Below are 21,663 nucleotides of genomic sequence, written 5' to 3'. Positions count from 1 at the left end.
ATCGTCAATTATAACAAATTTTATTCAAGGTGACTTTTGGCAAGCGAAGAAGGAAGGTTTAAAGGGTAAAATTGCGTTTCCATTTTTTTTGTATTTTGATGACTTTGAAACAGGAAATCCTCTTGGTGCACGTGCCGGTGTACACAAGTTGGGTGCTGTATACGTTACTTTTCCTTCTTTGCCCTCCGAATTGCGTTCTTTGACGGAAAATATTTTGTTAGCGTTATTATTTCATTCAAATGATAGAATTAAGTTTGGAAATGAGGCGGTTTTCCAGAGTTTAATTAAGGATATCATTGAATTACAAGAAAATGGAATCGATATTGTATTAACTGACACATCACAAAAAGTGTACTTCATTTTGGGTGCTATCCTTGGAGATAATCTAGGTCTGCATTCTATTCTAGGTTTCACAGAATCATTTTCCGCTAATTATCCATGCAGGTTTTGTAAAATTCACCGTAATGATTTGATTTCTAGTACAAATGTTGCTATTGCCATGCGCAGAACCAAGAATGATTACGAAAATGCTGTATTACTGAATAATGTAAGTGAAACAGGTGTAAAAAGTGAATGTATTTGGAATCAAATACCAAATTTCCATGTGGTTGAAAATTATGCGGTAGATATAATGCACGATGTCCTAGAGGGTGTATGTAATTATGAATTATCTTACATCTTAAGGTACTACGTAACGGATAGACATTTATTTACATTAGATTTATTAAATAGCAGAATACAGTTCTTTGATTATGGGGATATAGAAAGCAGCAATAAACCTCCAAAAATATCAGCAGAACAGTTGACAAAAGGCTTTCTACGTATGAATGCTTCGCAGATGCTCTGCTTGGTGCGGTACCTTGGTTTGTTTATTGGTGACTTAATTCCTTGTAATGATGAAGTGTGGGAACTGTACTTGCTTTTGAGGCAAATCATTGACATAATAACATGTAGTGGTTATCAAAAAGGTTGTGAATTGCTTTTGGAAAACTTAATAGAAGAACACCACGAACTATATATAGAGCTGTATGGACATTCATTGAAGCCTAAGCACCACCACATGTTACATTATCCCTTGATCATGAAAATGTCTGGTCCACTTCTTCTCTTGTGGTCTATGCGGTTTGAGTCAAAACATAAATTGCTGAAAACTTTTGCTACTGTTACCTCCTGTAGAAAAAACATTACGTACACGTTATCATTGAAAAATCAACTTCAAAATCTCAAACGGTTTATGACTATGAGATCTTTAATCCGTGAAATTATATTTGGACCTGGAGAGAAGAAAACATTTCTTGACTTGCAACGTACCTACAACTTTCAAGAACGTATCTCAATAATGAATAAGGAGTGTTATGTAACGCCATGGGTCAAAGTTAGTGGAACTTTATACAAAAAGTGTATGATGGTGTGTTTTTCAGTTGAAGATAACTGTCCTGTTTTCGGTGAAATATGTGCCATTATGTGTTCTGATAATATTTTGTATCTCATAATCAAAAAGTATACTACCGAATATTTCTATAGGCACAATCATACTTATGTCATTACGGAAGAAAAAAGCTATTTGTTTATAGAAATGAATAAACTTATATCTCCATATCCTTTGTTGAAGATATCTTGTCCAGATGGAAGCCTTTGTGTGTGTGAAACGCATTTTTTATAAGTTCAAAATTCTGTTTCACAAATGATAGGTAGATAATACCAAATACAATAAAAGAGAATTTACGGGGTTCTGAAGAAACGTGGCTACTTTCATTGTGGTCTTCTGTAATAAGATTAAGTAATTTTTTTTGTAAAACTTCAAAAAAGTGTCTGTAACTGATATTTTGAGTGTTCTAAATAAAGTTCTTGAAATGTATCACTTTCACATTTTTTTATTTAGTATTTGCTATCAGATTTCCTATTGAAAATTGTTAAATTTCTATAATGAATATTCAGTAAGGTATATGTATTTTCATTGCACTCAACCTGGTTGACATTCAGTTATATTTACTTTTTTAAAACTTTGACTCAATAACCTGCTCTATGTGTAAAAAGACCGCGTTTTTGGTTTAGCACAAACCTTCTATTATCTTTGCTCGCCCCCAGTTCGAGAAGCGTTATCTTTTTATTTTTTCTATTTATTAACAATAAACATAAGAATGTGGTTAAATTTTTCTACAACTTATAAAGTAAAATACATTTTGTGCCATGAAAATATATTAATATTAACAGAAATTATAACATTTTTTCAATAGGGTCTCATTTTCCTCCGACCTTCAATATTTTAAGGTTTTTAAGTGCTATGAAATTGATTTTAAATTATTTTGTTCTTTGTGGCTGCTTGAAAATAACGGTAAGTTCTAGGTGTGATACGCATCTTGATGTTCGACAGGTAAGAACGTTAAACTGACTTTTTTTTTTCTTCAACGGCCGACGATTATGCACTGAGGCCAAACGAGACGACGATGATGAAATGGATAAAAAAGATGACGTGAAGGAAGTAAAAACTGGAGGACTTAGAAAACTCACGCACACGGTGTTCCTGCACCACAAAACTCGCTTCCATTGTATTTCATAATAAAGTATTTTGATTGCATAGAAAGTGCACATCCAGAAATATTTAGGTCTGAATTTGGTTAACTTTCTGTCAATGCTTATCTAGTGAAGACAAAACACAAGGTAAAATATTTTAAAAGATTTACGAAGTTTCCGAAGGGGTTTGAAGCCTGAATCCCTGTATATATATAGAGATAAATAGATAGATATACTACAATGAAGCAACGTATGCTTGTGACTGAGCTATGTTTATGACTTGTCAGGTGGTAAATTCCCCTTCTATAATAGAACAAATTGTATTATGTAACAAACAATGGAAATAGCACAAATAGTTCTTAATTATTATGTCACGCAGATTCTACTTTAAGTGATGATTTTCTTCAATATGTTACTGATTATTTATTTTTTATAAATAATATAAATAAAGATATAACCAAAAATTACAATTAATGCATAGATTTTCTTAAGAAAATGTATCATTTACGGAAAATGGAAATCAGTAATATATTGAAATAATTTATCACTTAGAGTAGAATCTGCGACGATTCCAGTGATTTTTGATTCATTTTGTTCTGACAAACAAATCACAGAAGTCACTTTTAAACAAACATTTGTTTAAATGGCATTTGGTGTCCCATCACAAACGTTTGTTACCTACAAACAAACAGCAGTTTGTTAAATAGATACAAAGTCCTTCGTTTGCATACAGTAAACAAACCGATTTTTAGGTTCTGTAAACAAGCTTCCTATTGCTGGTAAACACGCACTTTTAAACAAACTAATATGGGTGTCAGAAACAATCATTTGTTTGGTCTCTATTTAAATAAACTTGCTTGTTTACCAACAATTGTTTTTTTGTTACTTGCAAACAAGGCTCTTTTTTCTGTGTAGAATTTCCTAGTTTATTTAATGTTACATAACACTTCTATCAGGAGTATAGGACGGAGTTGGTTATGTTTAAGAAAGTAAACCTCTCGCAATGTACCCCCATTAGGATAAACCTTAAGCATAACCACAATATCTTGCATTATTCGTCGCTGTTCTAGACTTAATGTATTAAAGTTTAAATTCAAAGATTGACAATTATATCTCTTCGGATATACTTGTGTCTCCCTATATGTCAAGTACCTTAGATATTTATTTTGATCTTTTTCTATATTATTTATATGTGTTTTTGTGTGAGGGTTCCATATAGTGGTTACGTATTCAAGTTTTGTATGAAAGTAGTGCTCATATAGCTTTCGAATAACGGTAATACTACTAAACTCTTTACTGATTTTGATGAAACTAAGGTTTCTTTTCGCCTAGTCAATCAATTGGTTCATGTGATAGTTAAATGTGAAATTTCTGTCATACACCACCCCTAAGTCCCTGACAATATCCGAGATTGGCAAAGTGATGATATTCATCTTATACGAAAATTTCTGAGGGGTTTTGCGATTTGTAAAGGACATTACATTGCATTTGCTAGTGTTCACGTTTATGATGTTCTCTTTGGACCATTCCATCAGTTCATTCAAGCCATTTTGAAGCATTTTACAGTCATTTAATGTTTCTATTGCCATGAATATTTTAACATCATCTGCAAATATCAGCGTGTGAGAGTTTTGTATACTTCGCGGTAGATCATTGATAAACAGTAGAAACAACAATGGCCCTAAATTTGAACCCTGTGGCATTTCTGATAGTTGTACATCCTCCTGAGACTTACAACCTTTGTACACGACGAATTGTTTTCTGTTTTCCAAGTAAGATTTAAATAGATCAATAAGTTCGCTTCTGATGCTAAATTGTTTAAGCTTGCTGAGCAATCTATTATGATTTACGCTGTCGAACGCTTTCGCGAAATCTATGTATATTACATCTACCTGTTCCTCCAAGTCTAGTGTTTTACTTATAAAGGTTGATATTAGACTAAGATTTGTGACCGTTGACCTGCCTGTAAGAAAACCATGTTGTGATTCAGATATAGATCTGCAGGACCATTATGATGTAGTAACGCCTCATCTTAGGGGACAAAATAGGAAAAAAGCTTCCAAATTTGATTTTTCTTTTCAAAAAAGAGAAAGACATGAACCACCCTAAATTTAGAGGTACTTACTATGGATTTACACAACACTACAAAATTTTTAGATTTGCCAATTTCCACAATTTAATAAATGGTCTTATGCACCTTGCTCAAAATTAAAATGATGGACAACGTACCTGCCAGAATTTAGATAGGATGGTCATATGGACCCCTGAGCCAGAGACCCAAGGGCACAAATGTGAGACCAAGAGACGCATATACTACAAGCTCGCTTTTACAATAAAACCACAAGGCACGAAAATTATAACTTGCAATATATGAAAAATTCCAGTTGCTTACCATAAATACAATGTCACCTCCATCTTCTTGAACTGTTGGCCGTATTCTTGTATCAAGAAGTTCTTTGATCATTTGCACGGTTTCATCATCATCATCTGATATTTCTGTAATGATGATAGTAACAATTAAAACAATGCGCCAAAAATATGTATGACTAGCACTACATAACTCTTTGCTGTATTATATTAATATTTGAATACAGTCATTAAAGGGGTAACGATGCATCTCTTCTAAATATAATGAACTCAACTTTAGTTAAGACGTTTCCTACCCAACTATTATAGCTACGTACTTTTCGTTGGAAAATATTATCCAACGATATAAAGTTATTTCTGCAAATAGAAAGGCTAAGGTAATGCTCAACGGTAGCAAAAATTTACAGTATAATTAATACTGAAATCTAGGCGCTAGAATCTACATACACCAATAGTTGTCTAGATGGCTAATGCTTGATTACTTTATACCAAAAAAAAAAAAAAAGTTTAAACTCCACACTTGTGTGGTTATCCTTTAATGATTTAGAAAATTTCTAACTAGTATTTCAAATACAAAATTACAATTATGAAATTTTTATTCCACATCTAATCGTTTTACTAAGTTCACTAAAAAGTATCGAGCCTTTGGAGGTCAGAATTAAAAAAAAAAGTTTTAGTTTAACGTCCCACGATTATCCTTTTAGGCTAAGGGAGACGGATGATTAGAGTAAGTGAACGACGATGGGAGAACTAGTGGAATGAGAATGTGGGAGGAAACAGGAGTACCCCAAGAAAACCCATGGACATAATGCTGTCCTCCACAAATACTTGGCCGGGGATCGAACCAGGAACTCCACACACCAGAAGTAAGTACTCTACCACTGATTCACCGTACTCCCCTAAGTCAAAATTGAGAATACATTTATTTGATTTGGAAACAACATCACGAAACCACATACGCACCATACTGTTCGATGACCTGTCATCTTTTTCCGGCAACACCGTAACTCTGTTGCTATACAACTTCTGTGGTTTCTAGAAAAAAAAAAAAAAAAAGGATATGTGGTTTTCACAGGCATTTTATGAAACTAACTTAACACCATTCAGTGAGTTCTGAAGAAATCGAAACAAATGATACCTCTGACGGTGTCAATCCGACCTATACGATGGATGCATTAAGTTCTCTCAACTTCTGACGGGTAGTTTAGGAATATACGGTCTGGCGTTGACAGCGTGGTATACGACACCATTTCTGTTGACCAGTTCCACTTTTTTTTTTTTTATTTATTTTATTTAAATTACACGATGCACTCGCGCTAATTGTTGACAGTTCAGGTCCGAGTCGAACGTTTTGTCCGTTGTCAGTAGCATGTGATGCACGATGCCCTTCCAATTCCATCAAACGCACAACACAACCTTCCTGGCCTACCTGGCTTTGTCACCGACTGTGAAGCTTCTTCTCGATTTGACTACGATCTTTTTCGCATATGTTGTCGAAGGTTATCTACTTTTTATCACCCGTGATAAAGTGCTTCAGGAATGACTCGAGTTCGTTTCGTTTCAGAAGAGATTCGCAGATAGGAATTCGATCGAATAAATGTTCTTGAGTTAGACTGTGTAGCACCCAAACGTAGAGCTTCTTTTTTAGTCAGTTTTCTCCCAATGGTTTAACACTGTATGGTGACAGATGTTTAGTTCATTGATAATGTCATGATCGCTTATACGTCGTTCTTGCCAGAATATCATCTACTTTTGCTGTAATTGGTCGCCCACTCTGAGGAAAATCTACGACATCGATATTTCCGAAATTATGACGTCTGAACCATGTTTTGTCTGTTGCTTTTGATAACGTATCTTGCCCATAAACAGCACAAATTTCTTCATGGGTATGCACAACATCTGCGTCTTTATCGAAATAAAATTGTAAATTGTAGTGCAATTTTGCGGAACGTTCATTCATTTTTACGGCGCAATACCTTACTTCTGGCTATAATAATTCCAACACTTTTTGCACATCTACTAGCTTCAACTGACAGCTGTCAAATGACGTTAGACCAGATCCGCAGCAACTCATAGCCTGAGATTTGGGACACTAACGCTATCTCGTGCGCAAAAAGTAAAATATCTTTTAGATTACCTAATATTATTTTTAATTTACTGATGAGCTATGCATTTGACAGTACAATATGTATTAAAAAGATGGAAAATAGTTTGTTCATTGAAGTTAGCGTTCCTTTTCAATATCGAGGCTATATGAGACGTGGGACTACAGTTTAAGGTGGTAAACGAACTACCGTAATACGTTCATTTTTTTCCTAACGGGCAGCAATCCCAGATCTGAGCGCCAAAGATGTGCATGCTAGCCACTAAACCAGTAGGGAGGCCTGGATGGAAAATAGATGTAATGTTTTAATAGTGGCAGATGCTTTATGTAAACTCGTTGTGATAGGAAATGAGTTTTGGAGCATAACTCTGAATAGAACTAAGCGAGGTCAGAGTTGTTAAGCTACAGAAGAGCCTGGCAGGTGTGTTTTGGTTAATAAGGCGTTCATTTCTGGCTAGCAGATTAATAATGCTACCAGTGATGGATGAGGTAGAGATTACCCCGGGAGCTCATCCCTTACGATTTGCGTTCTGGGTTAACTAAAAACACCCATGGCTCGGTGGTTAAGTACTCACTTCTAGTGTGTTAGGTCCTTGGTTCAATCTCAGCTCGCGCAAAATAGATTTTGTGGTGGACAAACACCGCATGCATGGGTTTCCTCAGGGTATTCCCGTTTCCTCCCACCTTCCTCATTCATTACCATCATAGTCTTCCTTTAGCGTCGGTGCGTAATTGTGGAACGCAAAACTTGAAATTTTATTTCATTTCATAAAAACGACCACATTCACCTAATTCAGTACTGTTTGAACTCCTTGTTACAGCAAAGTAATGAAAAATCTTTAGATATGGAAGTGGCAACATATAATATAATAAATCTTATTCACGAGTTACAACACGCTAAATCTTCAAATAATGGTTTTGGGAAACTGAATGTGAACCAAATTTCTTGGGACGATTGTAAGTAGTTACTTCCTAAACTATTAAAAAGCAACACAAGATTAACATATGTAAGAAGCCGAGGATGGAAAGTGATGAACAAACCCAGCATGAAGGTAAAAAATTATCAAAGTGGAATGTAAAAATACTAAACACTTTTAAATATCTATAACCAAAACACAGAGATAGACATGAAAACACAATACGAAATGCTGACATTTAATTTTATTTCATCAGATGAGGAAGAAACATATATAAAACTTTCTTATAAAAAAACAGCAAACATATAAAAAACATATAAAACGCAAAATCAACTAACAGGAAGTTGGAGAAACACTCTTCCGTAAGTAAGCCACATATATCTACCCTAACAATATATACTTACGAGTATCAGACGAAGGTTCCTCCGAGTCGGTTATGACTGGCAATCCACTTGTAAAGAAATCCATTATTGTAGCAAAGATTTCTGGCTTCAGTAATTTCCATTCTGTTTCTTCGTCGATCTATGATATATATATATATATGAAAACAACACAATGTACAGTAAGTAAAACAAGTGGAACTACGGAAGGTCGTTTCAGGTTTATGGTAAAGAATTCGATCGCTAGTTGGCAGCACGAATGAACACGCCTGAAAAGTTATAGCAGGTAGTTCGATGATTCCAGAGATTGTTCTGAATATGCCAAAAGTTTTCCGTGGCTTTTTGTTTATTGGCATTTACTGGTATAATGGCACAGAGTAGATATAAAGGCTAAAATCAATGCTATCCATTACCAGACGAACATTTTGGAGTCACTACTGCAAAATATTCCATCCCTATGATAGCGATACATTTTGCGTTGTTGTTCACCAGGATAAAGCTTCTAATCATACGGCCAAATCAACATTTCTCCGCTGTTTAAACGAGCGTTGCCGCGCACACTCGGTCTTTAAAAAAAGCTTGTCACGAGGAAGGAACAGACCTGATCAAACTGTGCTTCAACGCAGTCTTCACTGGACACTGAGATGAAGGCCGATGGGTAACAGATAGGATTTGAAGATCGACCACAACCGCTGTGTCGTCACTATATTTCTTAAGCTGTAATGATATCAATTTCATTATCATAAACCTGAAATAATCTTCTCTGACTATAAATTGGCGGAACAAACCTATGAAAGTCAAACAAAATACTGAACGCAAAATAAGCAGATATTGAAATAAGTTGAAACCCCACCAATATCGTAATTTACATACGCTATGTAAGCTCTTGTATTTATTTTTAAAAATATGCCTAAAAATAGTTCAAGTATTAACCGGAATTTGTGATACTATTTTTACTTGTTTCTGAGAAACAAATTTACAATTGCAAAGTACTGTAAATTCCCATATGCTGAGGATAATAAAAAAAGCTTGTGATTTGTATTGCGACAATGTGGTTCTGCTATTGTTCAAGAATTTATCTGAGCTTGATAAGTTATCATCAGTGAGCGACTAACATGTGCCTTACTTTAGAACTACCACCAACAATATTTCAACAATTCCACTTTTGCAAAAAGTTCTCTCTCAGTGCTTATATTGTCGATGCTAGGTCAAACTTTATCAACGAGCAATTTTGGTAATCTTCAAAAGTTACTGCTGGGTTTAGTGTTTCCTTGAAAAAAGAGCTAAGTTAAATAACATATAAAAATATTTGTAAAGCCTAGCTCTTTATTAACGTCTTGTTGTCCAAGGCAACAAGTGTTGGTTGACGAAATTACACCAGGAACACAATCATCCGATTAGGATTCTCTAGGGACATAACATGAGTGTTAGTTATAGAGGGATATTTCCAAAATTCACCTGAACTTCTCTTTCCTTATTTTCTCTCGGTTAATACATGACAACATTCCGAAGAAAAGAAAATTTTATCATTGTAATACGTTCAACATCATCCTTGAAAACTTCGTACTGATCCATCAAACAGACTCAGAAGAGTTTCGTTCTTACCTAAAGGTGTTAGATTCATACATGTTACTTTCTTTTCTTGCTTTTAATCAGAAATAGCTGGTTTTAGTTCAAATATTTGTAGCTCAGCCTATAAATTGCAGTGTTAGAAGTTAAATCTATTCTTTTTCTCAATCGAAAATAGGACTAGAATTAGTCTTCCCTCTACAGTGGCCAGTGTGATTCGATCTTCAAACTAAGAACAACATGTCCTCTATAGACACACATTCTGTGCTGCCAGCTTTATTTGAATCAGACGATATATAATATTCTGAAATGTGTTTACTGAATAAGAATACTTTACCTGAAAGTATGCTGAGGATTGATCGCTAGATCAACGTTCATAATGTATTGAAAAAATCCACAATAGTTTATACTCATGTTTAACCAAACTACTTAACATTTCGACAGTAAGCTTTTTCGGACATAACAGGTATAAAAAGGAATATAAGATTAAAAGTTACAAGTAGAACATAACCTACGTACGATGCTTTAGAAAACACTATATTCTTTCTTTAGATATAAATGTAAGGCAGTAGATGAATGTTGTAAGACTGACGTGTGGACATTAAGTGGAAACAGTTTATATATATATATATATATATATATAGTAAGTTTATAATGCTTCGTTTTGCTCACTTAGTACAAGTATAAATATCAAATTAAATCAAAACATGATTATATATTTAAGAGAATAGCAAGCACTACATGTAGACGATCAACTTTCAAACAGAGAAAACAATATATAATGATGTTATCTTTATATATTGACAAATACTATGTACCTATATTATTATAAAACTTTGAAGAAAGATATTTACGCAACTAATACCTTAGTAATAGTAATAAAATCGGGGCCAAAGAAAACTGACTTCACTCCTTCAATTCTGAACAGCAACTTCGCCAACGGAGAACAATATGCTGTTGTTCCATTTGGAAAATCTTTCGTTTGACCTTCTGCCAATACCTACAACAAATATCCACAAATAAGTAGTACTCTTGCTTTGTCATGGTAACATAACTTAATTGAATAAAATACAATAGTAAATATAAATTTTTACACGTTAAAATATCCAAAAGCATAAAACCTGCTAACGGTTTCGAAACACTCCTCATCCTTTTCTCAACGCAACTAAGGAACACTTATTATTATATAAAAGAAAATATTATGAAATCCTTTATTTGTGCTCACCCTCTGGAATAAAAAAGAGATAGGATAAGTTTATAGTTCGATAATAAGATTTCCTTCTCTTCCTAATTTATGGGTAATAATACGTCCTTATATGTACTTCTACGCACGGTCACAAATGAAATGGAATGAAATCTTTCAGTTTTACGTCCCACGATTATGCTGTATAGACTAAAGGAGACGGTGATGATGAGAAATGAATCAAATGATGGAACGATGAAAGCGAGAAACAGGAGAACTCCGAGAAAATGCACGCACACGTGTTTATATACTACAAAGTCCACTTGGCACGAACTGAGATCGAACCACAGACCCCACGCACCAGAGGTGAATGCTCCACCTTTGAGCCACCGTGACCTAATACGTAAGATCACAAGTAACAAACACTCAATGGATGATGTTGAATTAATATTCACTTAACGATCTTGAACTGTCAATCACTCAGCAAACTGATGGTATTGTAACATACAACATAATTTTCATTAAACGTGAAACATTTACACACATAGACCTACTCAAGAAATACTTGTTGTATAATACGATTTGTGAATAAGAAATGAACAAACTCGTTACTGTTCTGCAGAATTCAACTTTCCGTTCTAGACTCCAGTATTTTCAAAAAGATGAATAATTTAAGATCAAGACTGCGGTAGGTTATGTTATAACAATTCTCCTTACACATCAACTCCAATTTCACGGGATAACATAAGAAGAAAGACTATAATAGAAAGTAGTATTATTTAATTTCATAACGCAAACTGTCCTTACGCTGATAAAATGCCTACTGTAGCAGAGTGTATTAACTACCAGAAGAAGACTGCTTCTTCTTTGAACTATATTGCAGATGGTTATTCACAAGTACAGTATTTGTCCTCAAGGAACAAGGAACATTAAATAGCAGTTCGTCGTTGGAATGAAAAGAAAAGAAAATTTTACTACAGAATGAAAAAAGCATTCGCTTGTTTTTCATGAACTGCTCAGCTTTTATTTTAAGCATGACAATTATATTGAGAAGTAAAACGATCTATTCAAATATTCCTAAGGGGCCGCGGTGGCTCAGTAGTAGAGCGTTCACCTCTGGTGCTTGGGGTCCCGGGTTCGATCCCAGGCCCCGCCAAGTGAACTTTGTGGTGGACAAACACCGTGTGCGTGGGTTTTCTCGGGGTTCTCCCGTTTCCTCCCATTATCTTCATTCCGCCATTTCATTCATTACTCATCATCACCATCTCCTTTAGCCTAACCGGCATAACCGTGGGACGTACAACTCAAAAAAAAAAAAAAAAAATCCTACTTTTAACTTCATTCTTAAACTGACATGAAATTTAATTTGTAGTATCATAAAAGTGACACAGAATACAATGAATACTGTGAATGAAAAGTTATTAGTTAACAAGGTAATATAGTATAATGGAAATGAAATTTATGGAACACGAAGGCACACAACAGAAACCTATTTATTATTTTCAATTATACCACAAAAACTACTGATCAAGCTTGTTGAGTGTCATACCGATCTTGATCATCCAAATTTCATTTACTGAGTTTCACAGAAAAATTTTGAGTGGATTTTCTAATTCCTTCCTTGTCTTACTAATTATTAAAAATAATTTCTACGGTAAGTAAGAGACACCAAGTCCATGTGGTACGGAGTATCCGATAGCATAAACTGTTATGCAAAATGTCGACACAAGGCCTATAACGGGAATATACCGAAGGCATTGCTTTTCCACTTTTCACTACTAATTGTTTGCTTATGTATTTATTCTTAAAAGTTATTACGAGCAGCCGATTTATTAGTGAGTGTAGTCGCATGTTAGATTACAAATGAGAACATATTTTCGGTACTGACCTCGCATCATAAGGCAACTGAAGGAGGTGCTCCAATTAAGAATCAAATCTATGAAGTCAGAAACAATAACATTGAGGGCCAATGCGCTAACCATACAACACCCAATTAAATGTGCGCTACCTGGCCGACCATACCTTGTGTGAACTACACGGCTAGAGTCTTTATTTTTGATATTCTACATTTATTCTAAAACGTGTCGTTGGCAAACGAAAGGCTACCTGTTGAACTAAATGAGGTAATTCACTGTTCCATTAAGTAACGTTCGATTCGAATGAAATAATAGCACGCGTTTCCCTACTCCTCAATCAGATCAATATCTTAACTATATATAAAACTACATGAGCTGACATAAATTATTGAGCACTTCCTGTATGGCTACAATGATTAAATTTGGCATAATTGTAGCTTTCCGGAACTAACCGACAGGAAAATTGCCAAAGGTGAATATTTTTAATTTTTAGATGGTTTAAAGAAGAGATTAAGAATTTCCCCATGTTATTTAAATGAGCCTTTTTTTGGACTTAAAAAATCTCATATTTTAGGTACTTAGAATTGGAATAAAAACTTGAAATTCGGTATGTTTGTATGTTTTCGTTAGCGTTACTTAAGTGAATCATTAGAAATAAAAATTTCCAATCGTAGAGTGGTTTTATGGAGAACTGAAAAATCTTTCCCATGTTCTTTATATGGGACGTCTTCTACACGTTAAAATGTTTAGGCACTTCCGGCAGGATTAGAATGATGAAATTTCGCATGATTATAGCCTTCCAGGACTAACCGACAGGAAAATTGGCAAAAGTGAATATTTTAAATTCTTTTAGGGGTCTAAAGGGGGATGAAGAAATTTTCATGCTATTTAAATGGACGTTTTCTTGGGATACAAAATCTTATCCTTTAGACAGTTGAAATAGGAAAAGACACGACAGAATTGTGGGTTCAAGAGATGCGAGGCCGTAGGCTGAGCAAAGACTGTGTGTGGGAGCGAAGCCTCCGCATGGTCAAATTCAAGAAATATGAAGAGCAAGTTCACGAAATTCACTGTTGATTTAAAAGCCGATAGATAAAAAATTCGGGGCCGTAGGCCGAACAAAGTCGGGGGACTGGGGGCGGAGCCCCCAGCTAGCTAAAAGCTAGTTAAGGATATAAAGTCCGATCACTGACATAGAGCAGAAAACTTCATATACTTATGGCAGTAAGATTTCTACTGTCTTTGGTGACTACTATGCTAAAGTCTCCCCTTTCCCTATGACTCAAAAGTGCACGATAAAACAAACAAACAAAAACTGCTGAAGATCCTCCAACTATAATTGTATTTCCTACTGTATAATTTGTCAAACTCATTACAATGGTGCCGAAGGACTGAATATGTTGTAGGAGAAATTTCTCTGGTGCTTACAGCTTTGTGGAGTTTATTTGTCTCAACAGCAACGATTATTGTCAGCCAATTAGGAACTTCGAAGAGGAATGACATGGCAGGAGGCATGTTGCTCCACTAATCAAAACATGTTACGAGGGTACAGCAGGAGCCTTGTTGTCTACCTTAGGCCAAGAAAAGCAAACGAGCCAGCCCGTAGAAGGTAGCTTCCTTACTTAGCAACGTTGCAGTAAATGAACAGTGGGCTGCCAGTACTAAAGGATTTTTTCCACCAGATGTATTATTATTTGAAGAATATCATAAATACTGCAAATTGTGGGGATATATTGAGCCTTTTGCGAACGAGATAGGGTTAGTGTCCGAAATCTCACGGTACAGGAGTCAAAGCGAATCAGTCTAACGTCACTTGACAGCTGACAGTTAAAGCTAGTAGAAATGCAAAAAGTGTCGAACTCGTATGATCAGGCATAAGGTATTGCGCTGTGAAGACAAGTGAACTTTCCGCGAAACTACGCTACATTTTTATAATTTCCATAAAGGTACAAAATTGCACAGGATCATGAAGAAATTTCTGAAAATTTCGACATGCTTCTCTCAGTGGGCGACTAATCGCAGCAAAAGTGGATGATATTCTGGTAAACATCGAGCAAGACCGGCATGTTAGCAGTCATGATATTACCAATGACCTAACATCCATCGCCAAAAAGTGTTAAACTTTGTGGAAAAAGATTGCTACAAAACGAAACTAAAAGTTTGGAGTGTCACACGATCTGACTCAAAAACAACTATTTGATCGAATTTCTATCAGGGAATCTCTACTGAAATGTAACGAACTCGAGCTATTTCTGAAGCAGTTGATCACAAGTGTGAAAACTAAATAACCTAATAACTATGATAAAAAAAAATATACGAAAAAGATCATGGTCGAAGCAAAGAGAAGCTCCAGTCTGTGAAAAGACCCACACTAATACCCAGGAAAGTTATACTGTACATTTAGTGGAATTGGAAGGGCGTTGTGCATCACGAGCCGCTGCCACCTCTGTATTGTCAACAATTAGCAAAACTGCACTTAAGAAGTGAAATGAAACGGGCGGGACAGGTGAACAGAAAGGGTGTCGAATGCCACGCTGACAACACAAGATCGCATCTACTTTTAATGACCCATCAGAAACTGAGAGAAGTTGGCTTTAAGGTTTCAATGCCTTCACCGTACAACTCGGATCTAGCACCATCCGAATATAATTTGCTTCGGTCTTTGGAGAACTCTCTGAATGGTGCTAAGCTGTTTCAAAAGATGCCTGTGAAAGTTACATGTCACAATTTTTTAAATCAGAAATCACAGAAGTTCTACAGCGACGTGATTATAGGCTACCGGAAAAATGGCAAAAGACCATCTAATAAAATGGTGGACATGTATTTCATAATGTTATTTTCAAATCACAACAAATGTATTCTCTATTTTGACTTCCAAAGGCTCATTACTTTTTAGACAACCCCACACTAGGTGACTCAAAAACATACGAAACCAGACATGTCACTTCCAGGAGCACACACCGACACTAAAATACACACAATGATGTAAAAAAAAAAATGTCGTTACATAATATGACACAAGGCAGATGAAAAAAAACTAATAATCGAATTTAAAAAATACTGACACCTGGAGGAATTATTATTGTAAGTCGCAAGTGTGACGTTAACAACATTGCATGTAACTGTTTCAGGTGTGCAATTTAAATAAAATGTACAGGACACCGCACTTTTCTCTCTTCCATTCCTTAAACTAAAGCATGTGGTGCAGTTATTAATGAAACATTAAAAAAAATAAATAAATAAATAAATTTAAAAAAATGAAATACGAGCAAATTTATAAGGCGTGTTTGCGGAAACTTCACCCAAAGAAAATTCATCATCAAAAGTAATTTACCCCCAGTAGATTTTTTTTTACAAGAAATGGGTTATGCCGTATATTAAAGAAGCAAATGTTTGCTTATAAAATAACAACAAAATCGCATTAGTGGTATTTTGCAAAATTGTCAAAAAAAAAAAAAAAAAAAAAAAACTCACCCCAAGAGTAAACAATCCCTTGTGGATATTCTCACGGAAGTGACTTATATAGTGGTTTTCAAAGCTAAACCAAGTTTTCTTATCAGCAGTAAAACTGTCATATGGTTGTTAGCGGCCACGTGCGGTTTGTCAACCAGTTGGATGTTGCTGGTATTACAAAAGCTTAGCCGCTCTCCCTGTCGCCAGGGTAAACAATGAAGTCTCGAACTATCCTTTCTGAGTGTTGCAAACCAATAAGCAGATACATAAAACCAGAATAACCATTTAAAATAGGGATAAAATACGTACAGGTCATTCAACAAGTAATTTTCTCTCCTATTAATATAATAATAATAATAATAATAATAATAATAATAATAATAATAATAATAATAATAATAATAATAATAATAATAATAATAATAATAATAATAATATGATAGTTTTTACGTCCAAGCCGTTTCGGGCTACTGTGCATTTTCGGTAATGTTCGGAAAATAGAATAGATCCTGGACCACACGTTGGACCGATATTGTATTTTTACCCGTATGAATCGGGTTTGCCCGATTGAACCGTATGAATAGGGATGACCTGATAATCCCGTTTTTATGAAAACAAGCTTAGTCTTGTCATTATTGTAAATGATGTGTTGTTTCACTTTATTATCATAACACAAATTGTTCTAATTATCATGTACGAACTCATAACGTGTCTATCGGGTCAAACGGTCCAAACAGGCCAAACACGGGTTTATCAGGTCTAAGGATCGAGTAAACCAAACGCAATGGGTATCGGGTGGGTACAGTTTACCCGAAAAGTTCAAGCACTAATTATAGGTTAAAGTCAATACTTAAGAGCTCTAATTGTTTGCATTGACTTTTTTCTTTCTTTTTTTAGTTAGCCGACCAACGAACTTGCGGATACATAAATATAAATGCTCAAATCTAAATTATTGCAATGAGCATCAACGTGATTTACTATTAGAAGTTAGCGTGATGCACTAATGTCAGTCTTTTATAAATGTTATTATTATTATAATTTGTTTATGCCCTTCATGCAACTTAGAATCAATCTCACATAAAGCACTATATCAGACCTGATTGAACATTATTTTGAAAATTCTCACATAAATAGATAAAATAAAGAATTGGAACTTAACACTTCAAGAGTTCAAAACATGTCCTCGTTTTCATTTTCCTCAGTTTCTGAGGACGATTGATCTATCTCTATGACAACATGATCTTTGTCTCCATCAAAAATATTTTGCAAGACACGATAACTTTGTTCAATGTTCTGGGAAAACATTATTATTATTATTATTATTCGACAGGCCATCTGTCTATAATGACAAGATATGCAGGTTAATATCTGAGTAATAAAGCTATCATTATTAATTTCCTGTGTATAGTATCCTAATTTGTAGTTTGACCAGTTTTTATACACGTGACGAATCACATTAGAAATAAACTGATCAATTATATATTGACCTGTATAACTATATCTTAAAGTTAGAAATAATATACTTACAAGCAGAGCAAATAGACAGACAGAATCTTTATTAAGCCTATTACTAAGCCTATTACTATGATAACCGTAATGGGGTTAGCCATACTGAGAGCTTTATACAGTTCTACCTAAGGTGGAGCGGCAACGCCGGAATCTAGTTACAATGAAGGATTTATGGTAGGGACAAGTAAACCCTTAGATCTTGACCTTCAAGGAAAAAATTGGTTATATTTTGTCGCGTACTATACATTATAATGAAATATTTATTTATAGAATATGAACAAAAGCGTATGTCTTTTTTTATTTTATCATTATTATTATTATTTTTAAATAAAAGAAACAGTTTGCAGTTTGAAATAAAAGAAACTCATCCCCAAAAGTAAACTACCCATTGTAACTTTTTTTAAAAGAATACTTTTATACAACATTATAAAGTTATTAATGAAATATAAGCAAAATCGCCGGAGTCGTTTTTGAGAAAATCGTCCGGAAAAACCCACCCCAAGAATAAACTATCCCTCGTAGATTTTTTTCAGTACGAATGAGTTGTGACATATTGTCAGGTTATTAATGAAATATGAACAAAATCGCCGGAGAGGTTTTTGAGAAAATCGTGCAAAAGAAAAGCTCCTCCAGCAATACACTACTCCTCGCAGATCTTTTTAGGACAAATGAGTTATGCCATATAGTCAGGTTATTAATGAAATATTTATTTATAAAATATGAACAAAATCGCCTGATCCGTTTCTATGATCCCAAGAGTAAACTATTCCTTCTCGATTTTTTCCATAGAAATATCTTATACTATGAGGCTGTTATTGAATTGAGGTTGTTATTGAAAAAAATGATTTATGAAATATAAACAAAATTGTTTGAGTTGTCTTTAAGAAAAAAGATTTAAAAAAAAAATCTTCGCCTTTCAGTAAACTATTCTTCTTTTTAGGGGTAGAAACAAAATTTGAAAAAGCCCTCTAGAGAATTACATAAAAGCCTTAAGTTTAAAATTTGGTTGAGATTTGTTGAACGGTAGTCAGCTGATACACTTTTTGGGTAAAACGGTATGTAACATCAAAATGGTTATAGCTGGAATTGCAAAGAAAATTATTTTATGTACATCCTTCCTACATCTTCACATTAATACAAAAAGTAGATAGTGTTAATTAATTAGGATTAATTAGTGTTAATATATTATACAGAAATAATAATAATTAGTACTGTATTAGCATTGCCCCAAGTTCGGTGCAATACTGATACAGTTAGTTTAATTGCCATTATCTTGACGTAGGTGTCTGTCAGTGGGGCAATACTGATACAACAGAAACGTGCTCTTTTAACTGAGTCTGTAGATATGTAACATAACATACTTCTGACAGATTTTGTCCGTTTACATACAAGTCACATGGAAAATGAAAGTTGTGCAAGACAGAACTTCTATTAGGCAAATTGGGTAACAAAATAGTGTTACTGAACCAAAATACTTTTAGCATGAAACCTTAATGTACCAAGGAGCATGACAATTCTTCAAAAAATAAAACCTGACAAAAATTATACAATCCCCCCCCCCCAAAAAAAAAGAAAAAAAATTTAAAATAAACACTGAAAAACAAATAAAATTAAATACAGCTATTCTGCTTTAGTGAATGCAGTGTATATATATTAGTGAACTTTTGGTGCTGATCCGTTGTGTACAATACCTGTGCCATATCAAAAAACACGCGGTTCTCACAGTAAGTGAAAGAAGCAGCATATTACTAGTGCTTGTAAAAAAACTACCAATGCTTAACAGAAGCATAAATGAAACAAAATAAACAGATTTGCCACAAAACATTGGGCTACCTATCAAAAATAATCTTATGAACATCTATTTACTGTACATTTAGATCCTCAAATGAAACTGAAAAAGACATAGTAGTGCCCCGTCTGTCTAGCACAGGCTGAGACAACAGCAGGACTACATCATCAGCGGAAACAGTATTCACGTCCTCTTGTTCTGGCCAGTAAAACATGGTACCATTCATATTTTTGCGAACAAATCTGACATCATAAAAGGACCAACTACTTGAATTACTTGGCCAACAAAATGCTTCACTGAATTCTTTCCTAAGTATTTAACCAATAACCACTGTTCAACTTTAATTGCAGTGCTATTTTCATGTTCATCATCACTCACTGCAGCATCTGAGCTTTCAGATGATGGTGACTCCTATAAATGGTACGCTCCTCTTCTTGATACAATGTTATGGGTCATTATCAGGCACAAAATGGGGCAAGTCAATTAACTATGTATAAATACATTATTATTTTTCAGCATTGCCGCATTCCGATAACATTTTGCTCCTCTTTGAATAAGGTCATTTTTAAGCAATACAGTAAAAGTTGGAGATAGCGACATTGATACATTTTCTACAATAATTGCCTAGAAAATGTTTCTAAATATAATTTGTCAAAAAGTACAGACGTCTTAAATTCATCCACGAAAAATGGCGAAAATAGGCCCTGTACAAACTTTTTTTTTTTTGGGGGGGGGGGGCAAAGTGGTGCTAAAAATACACAATATAAGACCTGTGTTATCTTGTTATATATCTGCAGAACTGATGTACATTTTTAATTTGCAGATTTATTGCATATTTTACACTCAGGGTAAAAACGAAAACTTTTTCCCTTTTTGTTCAGATTTACCTCGTGGGTTCAGCATTGCCCTGGATGACAGTATGGCCTCTGGGACGAACGGACAGTTATCGAAAAATCACTTTTTCGGTGTCTATACACCATGAAATGTGAAAATCGAATCCGATTCTTTTTCACGATTACCATACCTTTTTCTGTCCTTTCGTCGCTCGAAAATAAAGTAATGTATTTGGGCAACTGGAACATTATTTACGTCCATTACCGTTTTTGGCATTGTATGTATCTGTGGGTTTGAAATGAAATGAAATCTTTGAGTTTTACGTCCCAAGGTTATGCCGGTTAGGCTAAAGGAGACGGTGATGATGAGTAATGAATGAAATGGTGGAATGAAGAAAGTGGGAGGAAACGGGAGAACCCCGAGGAAACCCACGCACACAGTGTTTGTCCACCACAAAGTTCACTTGGTGGGGGTTGGGATCGAACCCGGGACCCCAAGCACCAAAGGCAAACGCTCTACCACTGAGCCACCGCGGTCCATTCTGTGGGTTTGAAACAAATACATAACACATGGCAGTTGTAATGGCTGTTTGGTACCAAACTAGAAGTACTACATCGCAAGAGAATTATATCTTTAAAAATCCGTAAAAAAAATGAAACGCATGAACTAATTGGATTAAGAAAAGTATGTGTATTACATCCTTTCGGAATATGAGCGCAAATTTTCGGTTATACAGTAATTGCGCGCTTCTAAAGTACAATGGGAATCTTGAGCACGAGGCATGTCCACCTGATTTCTTTACTCAATAACCACATTATTTAGAAAATATTCAGAATCCGTTTTGTTAAGGACGGAAGTGACGACGTTATTTGACTTACTCCTTAATTTAAAAAAGTACTCTACTTTCATTTTATTTATATGATAACTTACTTTCACACCCGGAATAAATTTTAAGCTGTTCGGATTCGGAGTTTCCATTGTTTGAATAAACATATTTCTATTTTGTAACAAAGCAGATGATTGACCAGTTGACAATAGATCTTTTCTTCTTTCCCCCTGAAACCGATGCGATGCAAAGACTCCAAATGATCTTCCGTACTGGTGATGATTTCCACATCTGAGCATACTGTAATAATAAAAAGAAGAATACATACATTGTGGCTAGCATCATAAAGCTATACCCTAGTC

General features: G+C 34.8%; 1 protein-coding gene across 1 annotated transcript in view; it reads right to left on the bottom strand.

Annotated features, from left to right (window-relative positions):
* The window catches only part of LOC145686388 (NFU1 iron-sulfur cluster scaffold homolog, mitochondrial-like), a 67,086-nt gene that overhangs the window by 41,111 nt on the left and 4,312 nt on the right, over positions 1-21,663 (bottom strand). The window contains exons 2-5 of the mRNA XM_081759662.1: positions 21,406-21,601; positions 10,717-10,851; positions 8,307-8,424; positions 4,907-5,010 (exon numbers count right to left, since the gene is read on the bottom strand). Coding sequence (XP_081615788.1) covers positions 4,907-5,010; positions 8,307-8,424; positions 10,717-10,851; positions 21,406-21,601 — 553 coding nt within the window. The remainder of the gene's footprint in view (positions 1-4,906; positions 5,011-8,306; positions 8,425-10,716; positions 10,852-21,405; positions 21,602-21,663) is intronic.

Source organism: Thermobia domestica, chromosome 5 (assembly GCF_964235325.1).
Source record: "Thermobia domestica chromosome 5, izTheDome1.hap1.1, whole genome shotgun sequence".
NCBI lineage: Eukaryota > Metazoa > Arthropoda > Insecta > Zygentoma > Lepismatidae > Thermobia > Thermobia domestica.
Note: the sequence above shows the minus strand (reverse complement) of the source record. Positions and strands in the feature narration are given on the sequence as shown.